This window comes from Amblyraja radiata, chromosome 31 (genome assembly GCF_010909765.2).
Source record: "Amblyraja radiata isolate CabotCenter1 chromosome 31, sAmbRad1.1.pri, whole genome shotgun sequence".
NCBI classification, from domain to species: domain Eukaryota; kingdom Metazoa; phylum Chordata; class Chondrichthyes; order Rajiformes; family Rajidae; genus Amblyraja; species Amblyraja radiata.
In genome coordinates, this window is record NC_045986.1 from 26,152,521 (window position 1) to 26,170,212 (window position 17,692).

Here is a 17,692-nt window from a genome sequence, read left to right on the forward strand (position 1 = left end):
TTGTCGGGCTGACTGGAGGGACCATCTCCTGTGATGCTGGTCATCATCGTCTGGTGATGCTGTTATTCATAGCCATAATAAGTTGCAGCATTTATCTTTTCCTGGAGAAACCAAACTGGTTACCATGTAGAATCAGTCAGCCCCTTCTCTCAATTGGCTTTGTTGTCTGTGTATCAGCTATTAGTCACTTCAAGTGAGTAGTTTGTTTAGCAAAACCAGCTGCACCCCACAATGGTTCACTAAGTTCATGTGACACAATGGCAAGTGTTTACTTATCTGCTTTTTCCTGCTCCTTCAGGTTGCTCCGTGTACCACTTAGCAGTCCATGTCCCTCCCTTTGTCTTTGTAAACTATGATATTTCTGTCATAGAAATATTCATGGAATGTGATGAGGGCTCCTTGAGTGTATTTGGGTTACTATTAAGCTATAAAGGCTTGCTTGCTCTTGCATGTCTGTTGTGTACTTTCAGTAGTACTTTACAAAAGTACTGCTAAAACGTACAATCTCGGCCAACATATTACCTTTGCCATGTTCATCTACCTCGCAATTGCTAGGAAAAAGCCTATACCATTGCCAAGGGCAAGTTTGTTTCCTTCACACAACTATTTGCAGGTCTTGTGAGCATGTATGGAACCATCACATCCTACTTCCTGCCCAAATGTCACATCATCCTCTTTAAAACACAATACAACACACAATCATACTGTCAGGAGCCTGTGGAGGCACCATCATCCAACACTGAAGGCCAATGATATGCCACCCTGGTACACCTGCAGAATTTCCCCATCTTTCCCACATCCACTTGTTCAATGGAAACACTCCTTTGTGGCTGCAAGGGTGTTGCTTACACGGCAAAATGTATTTTTAAGAAGTAACTATGCTACATTGCGATTACTGTGAGAACCTGTGACACACGGGTGGAAAATACTGGTGGCACAACAGAGAGACTCCACAACATTGTTCTGTGAACCTCGATTGAAGTTCTCACTAATTATGTGACTTTTACAGATAATGTTAGGGTGGCAGACAACCCACTTTTAATTGCAAAAAAGTGCAAAGTAATTTCTAGGTCAACGCTTTGAAATTCCTAAATAGACAGCAGAGATGGAGCCATGTTGATTGGCTGAGCAGTTTGTCAGGTACCCATATCATCATTAACGTTTCAGTATGCCTTCCATTAGTCTGCATGTACTTCCAAATAAATGCAATTGATGAAACAAGAGGAAGATGAAACAAACAGCATGAAGAGGTGAGAGGGAGGGGCGAGGCATGGGCTAGCAAGCAATAGGTGAGATGGGGAATGATGGGTAGATGGAGTCAGGTGGGGAGAGTGGGGACAAGTTAGGACTTAATTCCTCAGAGAGGTACATAAAATCACAAGAGGCTTGGATAGTGTGAAGACAGAATCTTTCTAAGGGATGGGGAATCTAACACAAGAGGGCTTAGGTTTAAGGTAAGCGGGGTAAGATTTAAAAGGACCTCAGGGGCAACTTTTTCATGGAGGATGATACAGATATCGAATGTACTGCCAGTGAAAGTGTTTGAGGCAGGTCATAAAGGCATGGAGTCATTCAGCACAGAAACAGGTCATTCATTCATTCTGCAGTAACAACATTTAAAATACATTTGAACCAGTGCATGTAAAATAAAAGTTTAGAGTTGATATAGGTGTGTGCAGGCAAATGGGAATAGCAGAGATAGGCATATTGGTTGGCATGGACAAGTTGGGCTAAAGGGCCTGTTTCTGTGCTGTATGACTCTATGATTCTAATTGCTCTCACACATGCCAACCAGACTGCCAGAATATTCTATAAGAGCTCCAGGTGTTTTATTTCCATTTAAATATGGGAGATAACTTATCCAAATCGATTCACTTCAGTGCCCAAGGATTGTAATTATGTTTTAGATGATGTTTAGATCAGTGACCCAAGAAGTTTAGATGAATACACAGGATGAATGCAAAGGGAAATTAGTCAACAATGCAAATAATATCCAAATTGAACAGTCAAAATGATAGCAATGTCCCTATCTGACTTGCAAAAGCTCCTTCAACAGGTTTCAGAGGACAGTGGGTACGTAATTCCGAATTAAATTAATATTATACCTAACCTGGGAGTATTTGAGAGTATAAAAAGTGTTAATCTGGATCCAGCACATTCTGTCCCTAAAATCAGTATATATGACTGAACGGTGCCCTCTAATATAATGCATGCAGTACCAATGTTAATCCTAATCAAAGCCTCCATTGTCAACTACCCCTCTAAAATGTGGCCCCATGAGTGAGATAAACTTTCATTAATGTAGGTCCTGCTGTTGAATTTGCAAATATGATTCCAATCTCACCAAGCAAATAATAAAACTGCTGGAGGAACTCAGTAGGTCAGGCAGGAAAATCTCACCAAGTTGGACTCGCATGATCCTTACTAAATATTTTTTCCAAAAGATAGACGCAAAAAGCTAGAGTAACTCAGCAGGACCAGCAGCATCTCTGGAGAGGAATGGGTGACGTTTCGGGTCGAGACACTTCCTCAGACTTTCTCGACCCGAAACATCACCCATTCCTTCTCTCCAGAGATGCTCCCTGTCCCGCTGAGTTACTCCAGCTTTTTGTGTCTATCTTCAGTTGAAACCAGCATCTGCAGTTCCTTCCTACACATTCTTTCCAAAAGCATTAGTAAAATAAAATGGACAATGCAACAAGTGAAAAAGAAAACAGAAACAAAATAAGGCAAGAAAAATGTGATTTTGTTTTAGTGTTTAAAATAGCTTTACACCAAGGCAGCGATATATTAACTATAGAGACACAGGAACTGAATACAGTATCTACAACATTGGTACACACAATGACAGCTCCCAACAACTGATCTGCAGTTTGGATCAAACTTCTTTCATTGAGTTTGATCTACAGAATAGTTACAATAATTAATTTAATAAAATTTTATCTTCTACTGTACATTTCTTTTTACATTTTCTCTTAATTACGATTAGTATTCTTAAACTTTTCAATAAATCTGCATCATTATCATTATTACAATCCACAGTGTTGGACCAACTTGTTTCAATGTTCAAGGATTGAGCCTTGTTTACTGCTGACCTCGCACGATCTACCAATCCTCCGAGCTCTTTCTCTCGATGCCCACAGGATGAAGCAATGTTTCAAGCTGCTTCACTATATGCTAATATTGAAGCTTTGAAATGTTTATTTTCTTCAAATAATGTTTCATAGTCCCGGAATGCTGCTACTTGTGCAAATGTGACAGCATTCACACTCACCTGCGCCAAGGAATAGGCTACAACCAGAACGTAAGATTAATCCAGTGCCCTTCACACTCTGACGCTCTGACTGAAGCTGTACTTAGACCTGATGGAATTGAATCTGACTCCCTGTACTGCACCATTTCCTCATTCTCTGAAATAGAAGGAAACTATCGTTACACACAAGACCCCTGGCTGTTTATGTCTGCTTTTTCAGGTTTCCCATTCCAGCATCATTCTCTTAATCTGTGCGATGCACTCCCCAGTGCAAAATGTTCCCCTGCATTCTGATTTTAAGAAAAGGTATTGGGAGAGCGGAGGCTGAGAACTGGGGGGGGGGGGGGGGGGGGGGGGGGGGGCGAGAGAGAGTGAGAGTGGCAAAATTATTGTCATGGTTAATGGTAGAGTTAGCAATGTAGGCTTAGTTTGGGCAGAAGATTAAAACTCCATGTTATTAGATGATTGGTTAGTTAACAGGATACAGGAATGAAGTGTCAGATGTAATGTGTGATGTGCCCGCAGGGATGAGTGCTGGAGCTGGGTGCTCGGCTTTTTATTTTTACAATTTATATACATCTTGGACGAAGGCACCTAAGGTATATTTGTTGCACAAAAATAAATATCCCGGCGACACAAAAACAGAGACAGGAAAGCAAGTTGGGAAGATGTTATAAGGACACTAAGAAGGAATATAAATAGGTTAAGTGAGTCAACAAAGATCTGGCAAGTGGAATATAACATACAAAAACATGAAATTATCCTTTGCAGTCAGAATCACAGATGAACAACTTAGGAACAGGCTGTCTGGCCTCCGTGTCTATACCGCCCATCACCTATCTATATTCATTCCACTTGCCTGCATTAATTCCATATCCCTCTATACCTTACTCGTTCAAGTGTCTGACCAGATTCCTCTTAAATGTCTTAATTCTTCTCATGCTTCAAATGATGTGAAAGGTTGCTAACCTGATGGTGTGCGCAGTAAGCTAATGTCTTGTGGGCGACTTTCCATTTAGGTTTGGTTTTTATTTTTATTTGTTGTTTTTTCTATCCGAAAAACAACTCGCTTAGTACCTTCTAAAAAAGTCAAAATAGATAGGGCATAGATGAAAGTACACCTGGAGTACTATTAGTCTCTGTTAAAGGAAGGATGTTAATGTGTTGGAAGCATTTCTGGCAAAGTTTATTAGACTAATGTCTTGAATGGGCGTGTTTTCTTATGACAAAGATTCAGAAGTGATGTTTGAATCTTAGTAAAGTCAACATTTTCTTCACAGCAGGCCACGTTAGTATTCTTAGAAGTGTGAGAGGGGACTTGAATTAAACATGTGAGAACCTGAGGGATTTTAACAGTACGGGTGGAAACAATGTTTCCTTTCGTGAGAGAACCTAAACTAGTGGAAACTGCTGAAAAATCAAGGCTCACTCATTTAAGAGCGAGATGGACGGAACTTTTTGTTTTCCTGCTCCTACTTTGTATGTTTGTACATTCATACATAAATTGTCAGGACAGCCTCTAGCAAGATTTTGTAATTTACCTTTCAGCCTACCTGCAGGGGTGCCGAGAGAAAGGATGAAGGATAGTCACTTATTGGGCAGATGTGGATCCCAGTCAGAGCCAGCATTTCAGGAGAAGAGGAGGGACCTAACCCAGCATGAGTGAACACCTTTAAGAGAGGAGGTGTCTGAACCTCTGAAAGAGTCAGCATTTTCTCAAGGGTAAAGTGAAAATTTGGGGGAAAAAACACAACAGAATCATATCCTTACAACTCGTTGCTGGGAATGGCAACAAAAAAAAAGCAAAGGAAAGGTATCATTTATAACAAGCAGCTGTTTCAGACAGAGCATAAACCGTTAAAAAATTGACTAAATAGCAATGATACTATGAATGATTCGGTGTCATTTAGCCGTAGCTATGATCAAAATTACAAGTCCTCCAGACTGCCTGAGGATGTCGACAACACATTAAGTGCACAAGGTGTGCCATATAGTTTCCTCTATCCTTGCAGCAGGAGAAGGTCGCTGAGTGCAAGGGCTGTTTAAATGTCAAGTGATGAATTTTTAAATTCTTTAAACTACTTTTTGAAAGGTTGTTGCCTTGTGCATTACTGAGTTGCAAAAGGAGACACCAAAAAGATGCTTGCTGAAGGGATTTGGCAAACTACACTGATAGGTCGGGGTGCACTTAAACATGGAGTCCCTGTCACAAAAGCAGATGACTGGATGGTGAGGACCTGTGAGAAAGGGACTAAAATAGTCCTTTAAACATCTAAGTAGATCAGAAGAACTTCAACATCCATTTAAAATGTACAAAAAAAGCTGATGACGGCACCAAAACGTAGAATACACCAAAACAATGTAGTGCTTGGCACCAATATTTACCAAAACCAATCAATTTAAAGTTCTTATTAACAAGGACAGATGAGAAATTGAATCACGGTTAGAATTAGAAGCCTGAGGTTCCTGAAATATTAGGGGTGAGTCTCAAACAGTGGTGTGTGCAAAAAATTCAGTGTTGTTTAGTGTGAGAAGTCAGTACTGTCACATGATGTCGATGAAGAACTCACATGGATTCCCCATGGCCTTTTGGAAGGATTGCCGGCTGCCGATGAGCTCAGGGGGGACAGCTGCTAGATCCCGGACAAGGGGAGCTCCAGGGGGCCCACATGCTTTTTGGACTGGGGGCTGGTAGATTGGCAGAACCCCTGGAAGTCCATGAGAACAGTGGCTGTGGTGACTGAGTTGGCTTGCTGGTCGCTCACAATGCAAAATGTTCCCAGTGGGGCGGTCAGGTTCGCCCTCAACCCCCACTTTCTTTGACTCTGTTTTCTGCTCCTTTTCCTTCCCCATTGAGCTTCTTCTCTCACCAACAGTCCGAATAGATCCACTGCTTTTGCTTCCTGCATAAAGAACAGAAAACACAACTCACCTCTCTGTAAAACCTATCGCAATGAAGTGTGCAAAAGTTAAGAGACAGTGGTACTTCGTAGAAACAAAGAACTAAGAGTTACTAAATATTTTATCGAAATTCATTGCTGAAGCCTTGTCCACAAAGTCTCGTCAGAAATTATGCAGTTAAGTAATTATGGCTACTACAACCACCTTATTATTGCCAAAATAGTGAACATTTCTCCTTCCCTCCTTCATCTTTTCCAACACCCCTTCAGTCACACTCCTCATCCTGCACGCACATCCCTCCATTTTCATCACCTGTCTCTCAGACGTTAACCCCTCCCACCAACATAACTCCATCTCCTCCACTGTCTCCTTCCTTAGTGATTTTCTTTAGGGCTTCAATGTTAAACAGCTCTGACAAGCAGTACTATTCCTTGGGGATTTCTCACTCTTACCATCTCTTATTATGTTTGCAAAGCGCAAATGCTGATGGATCAGAAAGCTATGTAACTTAAATTATGAACATCTGTCACGGGAGCAACATAACCAGAGGATGTTCACAGGAGGGAGAAATTCAAACATTAACAAACCCAGAACATTCTCGGTGGAATGATTTTTAGCAGTGGTCAGTCCACTATGTACCCTACCTTCACTCTGCTGGCTTCCAGCACTGCCATTTCCATAGTTTGGGGTAGGCTCTTGGCATGTCGCAGGATAATACGACTGAGGCAGTGGATACTGATACGGGAACCCCTGAGCCAACTGCCAGGGGCACGCTGGATGTGGGAGAGGTGCAAGAATGTCATGTTCTGATGTGCCACTGGAACCTTCATTTAAGCTCAAGCCAGCCATATCTACCAGCAAAGGAAAGGAATGCAGAGACATTAGTTACAATTCCTGCCATGAGTCACTTAATAATCTTCTAATAGTGACATCGATTTCAACGAATAACAATTGTAACCACTGCTCCCATTTTATGAGGTAGAAAATAAAATGAAGATGGCGGCCTGTTTCCAAGCTGAATGATTGAAATGCTGGCAGAAGATTTGCTTTTGCTAATAATTGCCTCATCTGAATCCATTTTTGGTTTCTTCACCTGCTCAATAACATTCACTTTAGCCATTGTTGCCTCTTTTATCATTATACACCTTCCCCATATCCTTGTTTCAACATTAGTTTCCCAGTTTAAATGAAAAGTCATTAACGGTGCATTCATCTAATTTTTCACCCCACGGCTGCCACACATCGTAGGTTTAATTCTAATTCTCAATGTGCATCCTTTTTTCACACTACAAAGACAAATCTTGCATTCACACTTATTATTGGTATTAATTTCCTTGGAATAGTCGCTCTCTAACTTCATTCTCTTTGAAGTTTCCGTACCTGACTGCCATGACAGGCAAAAGCAAATGGAAGACACCATCCAAAGGAATACACAGAAGTGATGAATCAACTACTGTATAACTTTGATTGAGATTGGATGCATACAACTGTTTGGCTATTCCTTCTCTACAGAGATGCTGCCTGACCCGCTGAGTTATTCCAGCATTTTGTGTCTATCTTCGGTCTAAACTGTTTGCCATGTTAATTAATTTCATTTTGCCCTTCATGATATACTCAAAAATGAATATTAAGATATCTGGTAAAACTTGGTGACTGTGTTACCATAGATATTTGGTATTCTCTGTTTGTGATTGCATCATTGAGGTAAGCATTTATTGATAATTCTCAGGCCTGTATGAAACTTTTCAAAAAGGGGGGTGGCATGAGGGGGGGGCTGAGCAGGGCCTGAACGGTGGGGCTGAGCGGGGGGGGGGGGGGGGGGGTTGCGGGCGGGCCTGAACGGCGGGTCTGAGCAGGGGTGCGTGCGGGGGGGGGGTGCGGGCGGGCCTGAACCGCGGTGGGGGGGTGGCGGCGCAATTTTTTTATTACTCTAGGGGGAAAAAAGGGGGGTGCGTTCGCACCCTCCGCACCCCCCCTTCGGACGCCCATGATTATAAATGCCATTGAAGGTGGTGAGGAGGTGCCTGCCAAAAAGTAGGAGATAGCGAGAAAACATTATTGTTGTGGGAGAACTCCAACATTGTAAACAGTGCACAAAAATAGAAAATATAGTTCCATGTGAAGATGTTGTGTGACCTAAAAATCCACCTTGTTGACTTTTGGAGTACCCCAGCATTAAGTACCATGAATCCCTTTCCTTGTGATGAGTAGAAAGGGTTGACCAGTTCCTATTATAAAAGTTTAGGATATTCTACAATCCTCGTGAGATTGAGAAAGCAGTGGAATGCTTTAGTTAAATGAAGAAAAGCTTGTTCAATAATGTTGCTGCTATAATCACAGCAGCAAGTAGACAGTATTTATTGTGCACTGCAGTTACTCCACTAAGCCAGTCCAACATCAGTTCCCAAAGCCATGGCCATCAAGAATGACAGGAGAACACTACCATCTGCTGGTTCCCCTTTAAAATCACATAACAACCTGACATGGAAATATACTCTGATTCTTTCATTGACTTTGCATGTAAAACCTGGAATTCTAAACCTAATGATTATATCGGAGATACCAGGAACTGGTGGTTTACAAAAAAAGATACAAAGTGCTGGAGTATTTCAATGGGCAAGGCAGCATCTCTTGAGAACATGGACAAGTAATGTTTGTCGGGACCCTTCTTCTGTCTGATAGTAGTGGAGCAGGGATGAGAAAGCAGGAAGAGAGCAGGAGCAGGACCAAGACTGTCGAGTGATAGGCGGAGACAGGTGAGGGGTTTGATAGGCAGATGGTTGGACTAAGACCAGAGATGAAAAGACAAATGCTGTGAAATGAGGATAAAGCAAATTGTGAAGCCAGAGGAAGAAAAGTTTTTACACATTGCAATAGCATTGCAATAGTTTGATACGACAGTTCATCCCACCTTCTCAAGGACAATTAAGAATGGATCATAAACACTAGACCTGTCAGCAACACAGAAGTCCAAACATGAAATGAAAAATCTATCTCCTAAAAATGTAATTCATAAGTTTCTTTGGAGGAAGATCATTTATTTTGCAAACCTCACATGTATTTTGGAGAAAGGAATGGCTTTGTTGAAGTAAAGACTTGAGTCTCTCTCTGCAACATAGACAGCTGCCAGAGTGCTCTTGCAGTCCCAGCAAACATGTGCCATGTTGAGTTCATTTTCTGGTCAATAATGATCAGCACCATGGGAGACTTCAGATGGAAGTTCTCATCTCACACTGTGGCAGCAGTAAATTCCATTGCAGCTGACTCCTAGAGTCATAGAGTGACACAGTGGGGAAACAGGCACTTTGGTCCAACTTGCCCACACTGGCCAACATGTCCCAGCTACACGAGTCCCACCTGTCTGCATTTGGTCCATATTCCTCCAAACCTGTCCTATCCGTGTAGGATAGGTATCCATGTAGGACTCTTCTTAAACATTGGAAGTGCCAGAGGGAATGCAATGAAGATTTACGCAATTTCTTCCTCAGATGGCAAGTTGGCCATACATGAAGAATTTGAGACTTTTCTCTTGTTCAGAGAATGAGGAAATGTTGTCAAACCTTGCAAAATTCTCAATGGGTTTGATGGGTTAGATGTAGGGAAAATATCTTGCCTGACTGAGGATTTTAGCATTAATTGGTGGGGAGGGGCGAAATAGGGGATAGGTTATTAAGAATGAGATGACAAGTTTTTTCTCCTAGAAGCTTTGATGAAATTTCAGAATTCACTACCATGGTGGCACATGGAGAAAAGGGAATCAGGGTCATAGGGACAGTACTGGAAAATGGCACTGAGGTAGAATATCAGACATGATCTTGGAAAAGATTTGAAGGGCTAGATCATTTCTGCTCCTTTTTCTTGTGTGTCTTTGTGCAGGGCTTGATCTACTATGATTTCCAGATTATGATTTATATTCTTAACTATGTAGAGAGTATGAATGAAGTGGGAGTTGTCAATTTTACAAAGCATGACAACTCAAAGCACCCTTGCAAGCTTCCAGCTTTGTAAATAACTTGCGTGTAAAAGCATGGTCCAATGTTTCATCATGTACAGGCAGTCTATAAGCTACAAACACAATGTATGATTAACTTCATGTCTCACTTTAGTACTACAATGCTTAAAAGTGCTTCACAACTGATTTTCCAGACATTCTTCTTTCAAGTACATCAATTCAATAATGTCAAGGTTGACTGCACCTATTTTTTTCATTCGGAGCTGATAATGATTTTGCTATTGCAGTTACGCCTGGTCTCAATGTGTCCTTTGTTTCTGCACTTGCTCCAGTTACCATATCCGTTACCTTACACCATCATCCCCTTTGTTGTTTAATCTCTCTTGCTTTCTACCTTTCACAGATCTCTCATTAATTTCTTCCTTGTCCTCACTTCTTTACATGGCAATTTAATAAATCTGTCGCGCCTCCTATTTTTTTTAGGGTCTGTAAATGTGGCAACCAATCTGCAACGTGCACAATGTTTCAGCTTGACTGAATATAGCAAGCATGTGTTTTTTAATAAATAAAAAAAACTTGAGATTTCCAGTATGTGCAGTATTTTATCTCAACGGCAGCTTTACTTAAACTTAGGCTGTGCCCAATGTAGGAATGTTTAATGTGGCAACACACCATTCCCCTAGTAGTATTATGGATATAGATTAGACTTACTGGCAGTGAGGTCCCCAAAGATATAGTAACACTGCTCAGAGAAGGTAATTTTATTGACTGTATGCCTGAGGTAGCCATGCTTCAGCATACTGCTTGCATATTTTCTTGCTTCGCGCCGATCTTTAAATCCCTGCACGCGTGAGAAAAGCCAGTCGACTACATCAGCTCCTGAAGAGAAACAAGAGATGTTCATGAGAAGAATGGGAGAAGAGTTTCTCAAACATACACAATTCTGAAGGGGATTGACAGGCCGAGTGCAGGAAAGTTGTTTTCCCTGGCTGAGGAAATTAGGACAGGGGTGCTGGGGTGGTGGAGACTAAAACATAGTAATCAACAGTAAGCCACGAAGGAATGAGATGAGGAGAAGTTTCTTCACTTGGAGGCTGGTGATACTTTGGAATTCTCTACCTTGGAGGGATGTGGAGGCTCAGTTATGTTCATTAAAAACACAGAAGAATAGGAGGGTCTTAAGAAGGTTTCCGACTGAAAATTGTCCATTCCCTCCTTAGCGTGACTTGCTGAGTTGCACCAGCACGTTGTGTTTTGCTCAAGATTCCAGCATCTGCAGTTGTTTGCGTCTCCCCAGGTAAATGGATGTGGATATGAAGGATGACAGACACAAAATGCTGGAGTAACTCAGCGGGACAGGCATCTATGGATGAAAGGAATGGGTGATGTTTCGGGTCAAGACCCTTCTTCAGACTGAGATGAAGGATATTTGGATAAGTCCAACTACACTGCTGGGTACACAATATCCTCCCCAGCACAAATCAGCATGACTCAATCCTTGATCGGAGAAGTGCCTTCATAGAAACAACAGTTCCAGCTGTCAGCACACGCTGGGCCAAGACCTACAGAACATAACCATATTTACCTGTCAGCAACTATCCTAACTAGTTTCCTTAAGTAAATTAATAAACTGACTGGGTTTTGTTCTCATTGCATTAATTGTTCAGGCGTCTGAACTAACAACAAACACTGCATAGGAAAGATACCAAGAGATATAGATAGGGTAAGTGAGCAAACAAAGATCTGACACATTAAATATAATGTGTGAAAATGCAAAAATAATCCATTTTATCAGGAAAGCAAGAAAGCATATTATCTATTAAAGAACGTGGATTTATGAGGCAGAGAGAATGGAGTACCCTGTTACACATTGCACAGAAGGCTGGCCTGGGGGTATAATAAGGAAGCAGGAAAGCTAATGGAATGTTATTATTTATTGCTTGGGGAATGAAATACAGAAATGGAAAGTTTATACTTTAGATATACAGGCTGTGGTAGGACCCAATCTAGAGTACTGTATACATTATGATTCTGTGTAGGAAAGAACTGCAGATGCTGGTTTAAATCAAATATAGACAGAAACTACTGGAGTAACTCAGCGGGACAGGCAGCATCTTTGGAGATAAGGAATGGGTGACGTTTCAGATCAAGACCCTTCTTCAGACTGATGTCAGGGGAGTGGGCGGGACAGAGATAGAATGTAGTCAGATTCTTCAGAAGAAGGGTCTCGATCCGAAACGTCACCCATTCCTTCTCTCCAGAGATGCTGCCTGTCCCGCTGAGTTACTCCAGCAGTTTGTGTCTACCGTACATTTTTATTCTCCTTGTTTAAGGATAGGGAATATATAATTCTGATTTGATGGGCAAAGTCTGAGAACAGTGGAAAGCCCAGTACAGACAAAAACACAGATCTCAGTATGAATGGTTAATGCAATCTAGATCCTTACATTGTGAACAGTGAGAATGGCTCTGCAGGTGATGACACTCACCAATGACAGCATTTGAAATGGTGATCTTCAACCACAGTCTATTACGGATCTCCAGTCCCGAGTCAGACAACTGCATTGCCTTGACGATGATTGGCATCTCACTTTTAACCGTTAGTGGCCAATCTTCAAACTCTAAACAAATTAACGGGTAGTAAAGGATTTAATAATCAAAGCACCAAAAGACCTGGTCTTGTCTAGCCTTTTGGAATTATAGAGCCATATAGCTTGGAAACAGGCCTTTCACCCCAACTCGTCCATGCTGACCAAGATGCCCCATTTAAGTTAGCCCAATTTGCCCACTGCTTTGTGAACATTAAGAGCTGTGAAGTGTGTGCAGAGGTAGGAGTGTTCATAGCCTTCAAATGACAAGGAGTCAATATATACCGAGACTTTTCATACCTTCTGATCTGTCTCTCAATTAGATCATGATTTATCTTGATCTTGATTCTTGCCTCAGCTGATGGGACATGGATGTTGGACACCATCGCACTTTGACATAAAATCCAGGACAGGCCATGTGGAGCCAAACCAAAGGGTGGCAGTGACCAGAAGTCCAAGTAAGGTTTTAATTTGAAGCATTTTTACTAAGAATTCCTTGTGAACTAGGAGCTCTTTTGGAGCCCCCGGCAATCATTAAGCCTCTAAAAAATAATCAGAGGCTCTCCTGCAGATCCCGTTCCCCATGTAACCTCATGCAGAAGACCTCTTCTTTAGGTCCCTTGGTGAAATAAGCTGGTTAATCCAATTCCCTAACCAAACCTGATTTCTTGCTCCCACTCTCTGATTGTTCCCATCTGCGTACACTCAGTGCTGACCCTGTATTCAAAGAGATTGAGGCCTGAGATCAAGGAAGCATCTCCCCTTATCTCTGAGAGTTAAAAACAGACTTTTAAAACACATATGCAGAGATAGGACAAGAGGGTCCAACTGTCTCATAACAATGTGGCCTTTAAACACTTCCTCAAGTAGCAAGTGTTACAATTTTTTCTCTAATTGTAGTCCTGTAGGTCTGTGTCCAAGATGGCTGCCGTGAAGAGAGAGTGGACGCTGGCGCGCTTTGGCTGCCGCTGCTCTCTCTTCACACTGTGTTTTCGATTTTCTGTTTTTGGATTGAATTCTGTTTTTAATTTGTGTCTCTGTGATGTCTTTTTTACCTGTTCTATTCCGATTATATGTTTTTATTCCGATTACTATGTAAGGTGTCCTTGAGATGTCTGAAAGGCGCCCATTAAATAAAATTTATTATTATTATTATTAATGTGCACACATGCCCACAATATTCCCTTCCCAAACAACACAGGACATTGCCCCACTGCACTGAGCAAGCTCACACCACGGCTTATCTTGCCTTGCAACTGCTGAACATAGATTAACGTAGCTTGACAGGATACAGAAGCTGGACAAATGCAACTTACTTTCCGAATCTGGGATGGAGCTGGTTAGTGACGAACTGGTGGAAGTAATGGCACTGGTGGTAGGGCTCATGCCGTAATGGGGGAATGATCCTGTCATGGCAGTGGTATGAGAGATCCAGGCTGCTGGGTCAATAGGTCTCACTGGTTCTGCTGTAACACAGGCAGATAGAGGACAGATTAGACTATGAGCCACATTCAGTTCCAGCAAAAGAATAAAGAGACAAAAATCAAACTACGGTGGACATGTAAATGTCATAAAAGCATAACCATGCCTGCAGGTGCATCAACAGCTGAGGGAGAGGAGAGCAGGGGCCTCCTCCTAAGGTTAATCTGGCTTTTCTTACCTGCGGCATATTTCTGCAATCACCATTTCATTGCAGAAAGGAGAGATGGCTATTTGTGGCTAGACATTTGCCAGTCTCCAATGTACAATATATTGTGGTCAGGAGGCACAGAGGGAAAGGGATGATAAACACAAGTACAAACTAAGCTTGGCAAAGATGCAAAGAAAAGGAGGATATTACCTAAACCAGATTTCATTAGCTTTGTTTTAAATAATAAAGCAGAATTTTTATGAAATTAAAAATAATAAGTAGAATTTTTATAAAATTAGAAATGATTTTACATTAAAAACAGCAAAAATATAAAGTAGAAATAAAATCCATTACAATTCTAACATTGTTAAAGCATCAGAGGAAGTGTAATCAAAACCAAATTTCAGACCAGACAGGACATCTATAATTAATAACATGATTTATTCAACAATTGCTCCCCAATGTTGATGACACTTACTCCTGGGAATGGTGAAATAGCTCCTGGGGGTGGGGTCCCAACACTTGGCTACTGTTAAGCTGATGGGTCTGGAGAGGCAAACAGAATGGAAACATTAGCTTACATCATCAGCCCCAGTCCAACATTATGTGAAGAGGCATTATGCACAGCAGAGGCATCAACATACAGAAAAGCTGCACTGTCAGAGTGGGGTGTTAGGTACTGAGGAAGAGTTGCACAGTTGGAGGGGCAGTAGTAAGAAAGTTGATTTCCTGGAGTGTGAAAGCAGTATTGCTCATTGCAGTGAACACAAAGTGCTGAAGTAACTCAACAGGACAGGCAGCATCTCTGGAGGACATTGATAGGCAAAGTTTCAGGTTGGGACCCTTCTTCAGCCTGAAGAATCCTTGCCCTCCAGAGATGCTGCCTTATCCACTGAGTTACTCCAGCACTCTGTTCTATGCAAAATTCCAGCATCCGCTGTTCCTTGTGCCTACATTTTCGTCTTAAATGAAGATCCTGTACTACTATCTTAAACAGCAGTTTGCATAAGGCAAAATAATTTTGTTGGTTTTTCTGCATTACAAAGATGACTCCACTTCATGGGTGTAAAGTACCATGGAACATCCAGATATCCTTTTAGTCTCCATGACATGTTGGTTAAATAGTGCACTTACCCAGGCTTTGAGACTATTTCCCGTAGAATCCTCACAGCATCATCATTGCTCATGTTTTCAAAGTTGACGTCATTGACCTGGAAAATGGAGTAGATTGAAGGTTCAGATCAGGGATAGGATCCAAATCTCGACACTAGTGAAGGAATCAGGGACTGGTTCAGAGGACTGAGAGACAGAAGGAGAAATATGGGGGAGGCAGGTTTCAGATAACGACACAAATGAGTTATTCTTGTACAGACACTAATTAAAGGATTTGATATTTTTGTCAGAACACATCCATCTGTAGATGACATGTAAAATAAAAACAAATATTTTTATTAATGATACATAACAATATATAACCAAGTAACTGACTCAGAGAAAGCGGTTCACTGATTGCAGACTGTTTGCTGACCGGCTTATGTGACCCTGGGGCTCTGAAGAGGAATGTAAGATGAATTATCCAGTCTGGCTGAACAAAAACCATCTTCCCCCAGTGGTGGAATCAGTGTTCGTAAATGCTTCAGCCTTGTCTTTAGCATTTACACACTGGGACCCACAGTCAATGAAGATGGAGATTTCTTGGAGCCTCCCATTAATTATCCATCACCATTCACTACTGGATATGGCAGGACTAAAGAGCTTTGATCTGTTCCATTGGGTTTGATTTTGCTTAGCTCGGTGTTCTGCAGGCTGTTTTTGCTGTTAGCATACAAGCAGTCCTGTGCATGTTGAAAACTCATTTTTAAGTACGCCCGGTGTTGCTCCTTGTTTACCCTTCTTATTCTTCATTGAAGCTGACCTGATCCGTAGATGCATTAGTAATGCTGCAGTGAGGTTACAGATTGTTGTAGTGTAGATTTCTACTGTTGCTGATTGTCCACAGCTCCCCAAGATATGGTAGACAAAAGTGCTGGAGAAACTCAGCGGGTGCAGCAGCATCTATGGTGCGAAGGAAATAGGCAACGTTTCGGGCCGAAACCCTTCTTCAGACTGGAAGGAACTGCAGGTGCTGGTTTAAACAAAAAGCTGGAGTAACTCAGCGGGACAGGTAGCATCTCTGGAGAGAAGGAATGGATGACAGGGGCCTGATCTGAAGTGAGTCTGTCCCACTTAGTACGTTTGTGGTGCCACAGAACACAATGAATAATTTATAGATAGGACTTTGTCTCTACAAAGGTCACCTCTACAAATGTAATCATGGACAGATGTACCTATCCAGATTGAACAGTGAAGATGAAGCTACTCTTGAAAAGGGACATTGAAGTCACCACATGTTCATCACTACATTGTGTTCTTGCTAATTTCAGTGATTCTTCCAAGTGATTTTCAAGACGTAGTACCATTGATTTCTCTGCTGTGAGAAGATGATAGCTGGTAATCAGAAGTAATGTCTTTTGCCCATATGTGGCCGAATGCCTTGAGAATTCATGCGATCTTAATCAATGTTGAGGACTTCCTGCACTCTTCTCTCCCATCATCCAACCAGTGTGCAGTCCCCTCTGGTGGATCATTTCTGCCATTGCAGTGGTGTGCAGGGATTGTGAAGAAGTCAGTTATGTTATCTAAAAGGTTCTATTCTGTAAGCACACCAGTATCAGGTGGTTTCTTGGACAGTCTATGGCACAGCTCTTCCAGCTCAAGAAGTCTGAAGTCATAAAGGGGACATTCAGGGTAAGTATGGCAGATTTCCTCTCATGAAGGGTACAAGTGAACTGGCTGGACTCTTACGACAATCCAGTTGTTTGTGTGATTATCATAACGAATGCCTGTTTAAAAAAATTCCAGGTTATTTAAGTGAATGTAAATTCTTCAACTGACATGGTGGGATTTGAAATTAGGCCTCAATAGACAATAGATGCAGGAGTAGGCCATTCGGTCCTTCGAGTCAGCATCGCCATTCAATGTGATCATGGCTGATCATCCCCAATCAGTACCCCGTTCCTGCCTTCTCCACATATCCCTTGACTCCGCTATCTTTAAGAGCCCTATCTAGCTCTCTCTTGAAAGTATCTAGAGAACCGGCCTCCACCGCCCTCTGAGCCAGAGAATTCCACAGATTACTCGTCCAGTAACTCCATTGTTGTACCAGCACGGTAGTGCACAGGTCACTCAAAGCCCACTGGGAAGAAGCAAAGATCCTAGTTACTGGAAAGGAAATACTGACATATTTTCTGTTACACTAATGTTTAATTTAAAATCTGTGTCTCCATTAGAGTTCCATCCACAATCACTATGTCTCCGCCTGGATTTAA

At 41.8% G+C, this 17,692-nt stretch overlaps 1 protein-coding gene across 4 annotated transcripts in view; it reads right to left on the reverse strand.

Moving 5' to 3' along the window:
- Window positions 1–2,725: 2,725 nt before the first annotated feature.
- LOC116990485 (segment polarity protein dishevelled homolog DVL-1-like) overlaps window positions 2,726–17,692 on the reverse strand; it is an 85,138-nt gene continuing 70,171 nt past the window's right edge. For 3 of the 4 annotated variants that reach the window (XM_033048208.1, XM_033048210.1, XM_033048211.1), the window contains 7 exons: window positions 15,459–15,535; window positions 14,803–14,870; window positions 14,011–14,160; window positions 12,596–12,727; window positions 10,818–10,985; window positions 6,799–7,005; window positions 2,726–6,156 (listed from right to left, as the gene is read on the reverse strand). In XM_033048208.1, the coding sequence (XP_032904099.1) occupies window positions 5,798–6,156; window positions 6,799–7,005; window positions 10,818–10,985; window positions 12,596–12,727; window positions 14,011–14,160; window positions 14,803–14,870; window positions 15,459–15,535 (1,161 nt within the window). In that variant the 3' untranslated portion in view covers window positions 2,726–5,797. The remainder of the gene's footprint in view (window positions 6,157–6,798; window positions 7,006–10,817; window positions 10,986–12,595; window positions 12,728–14,010; window positions 14,161–14,802; window positions 14,871–15,458; window positions 15,536–17,692) is intronic. The other variant, XM_033048209.1, reaches the window with a different exon arrangement.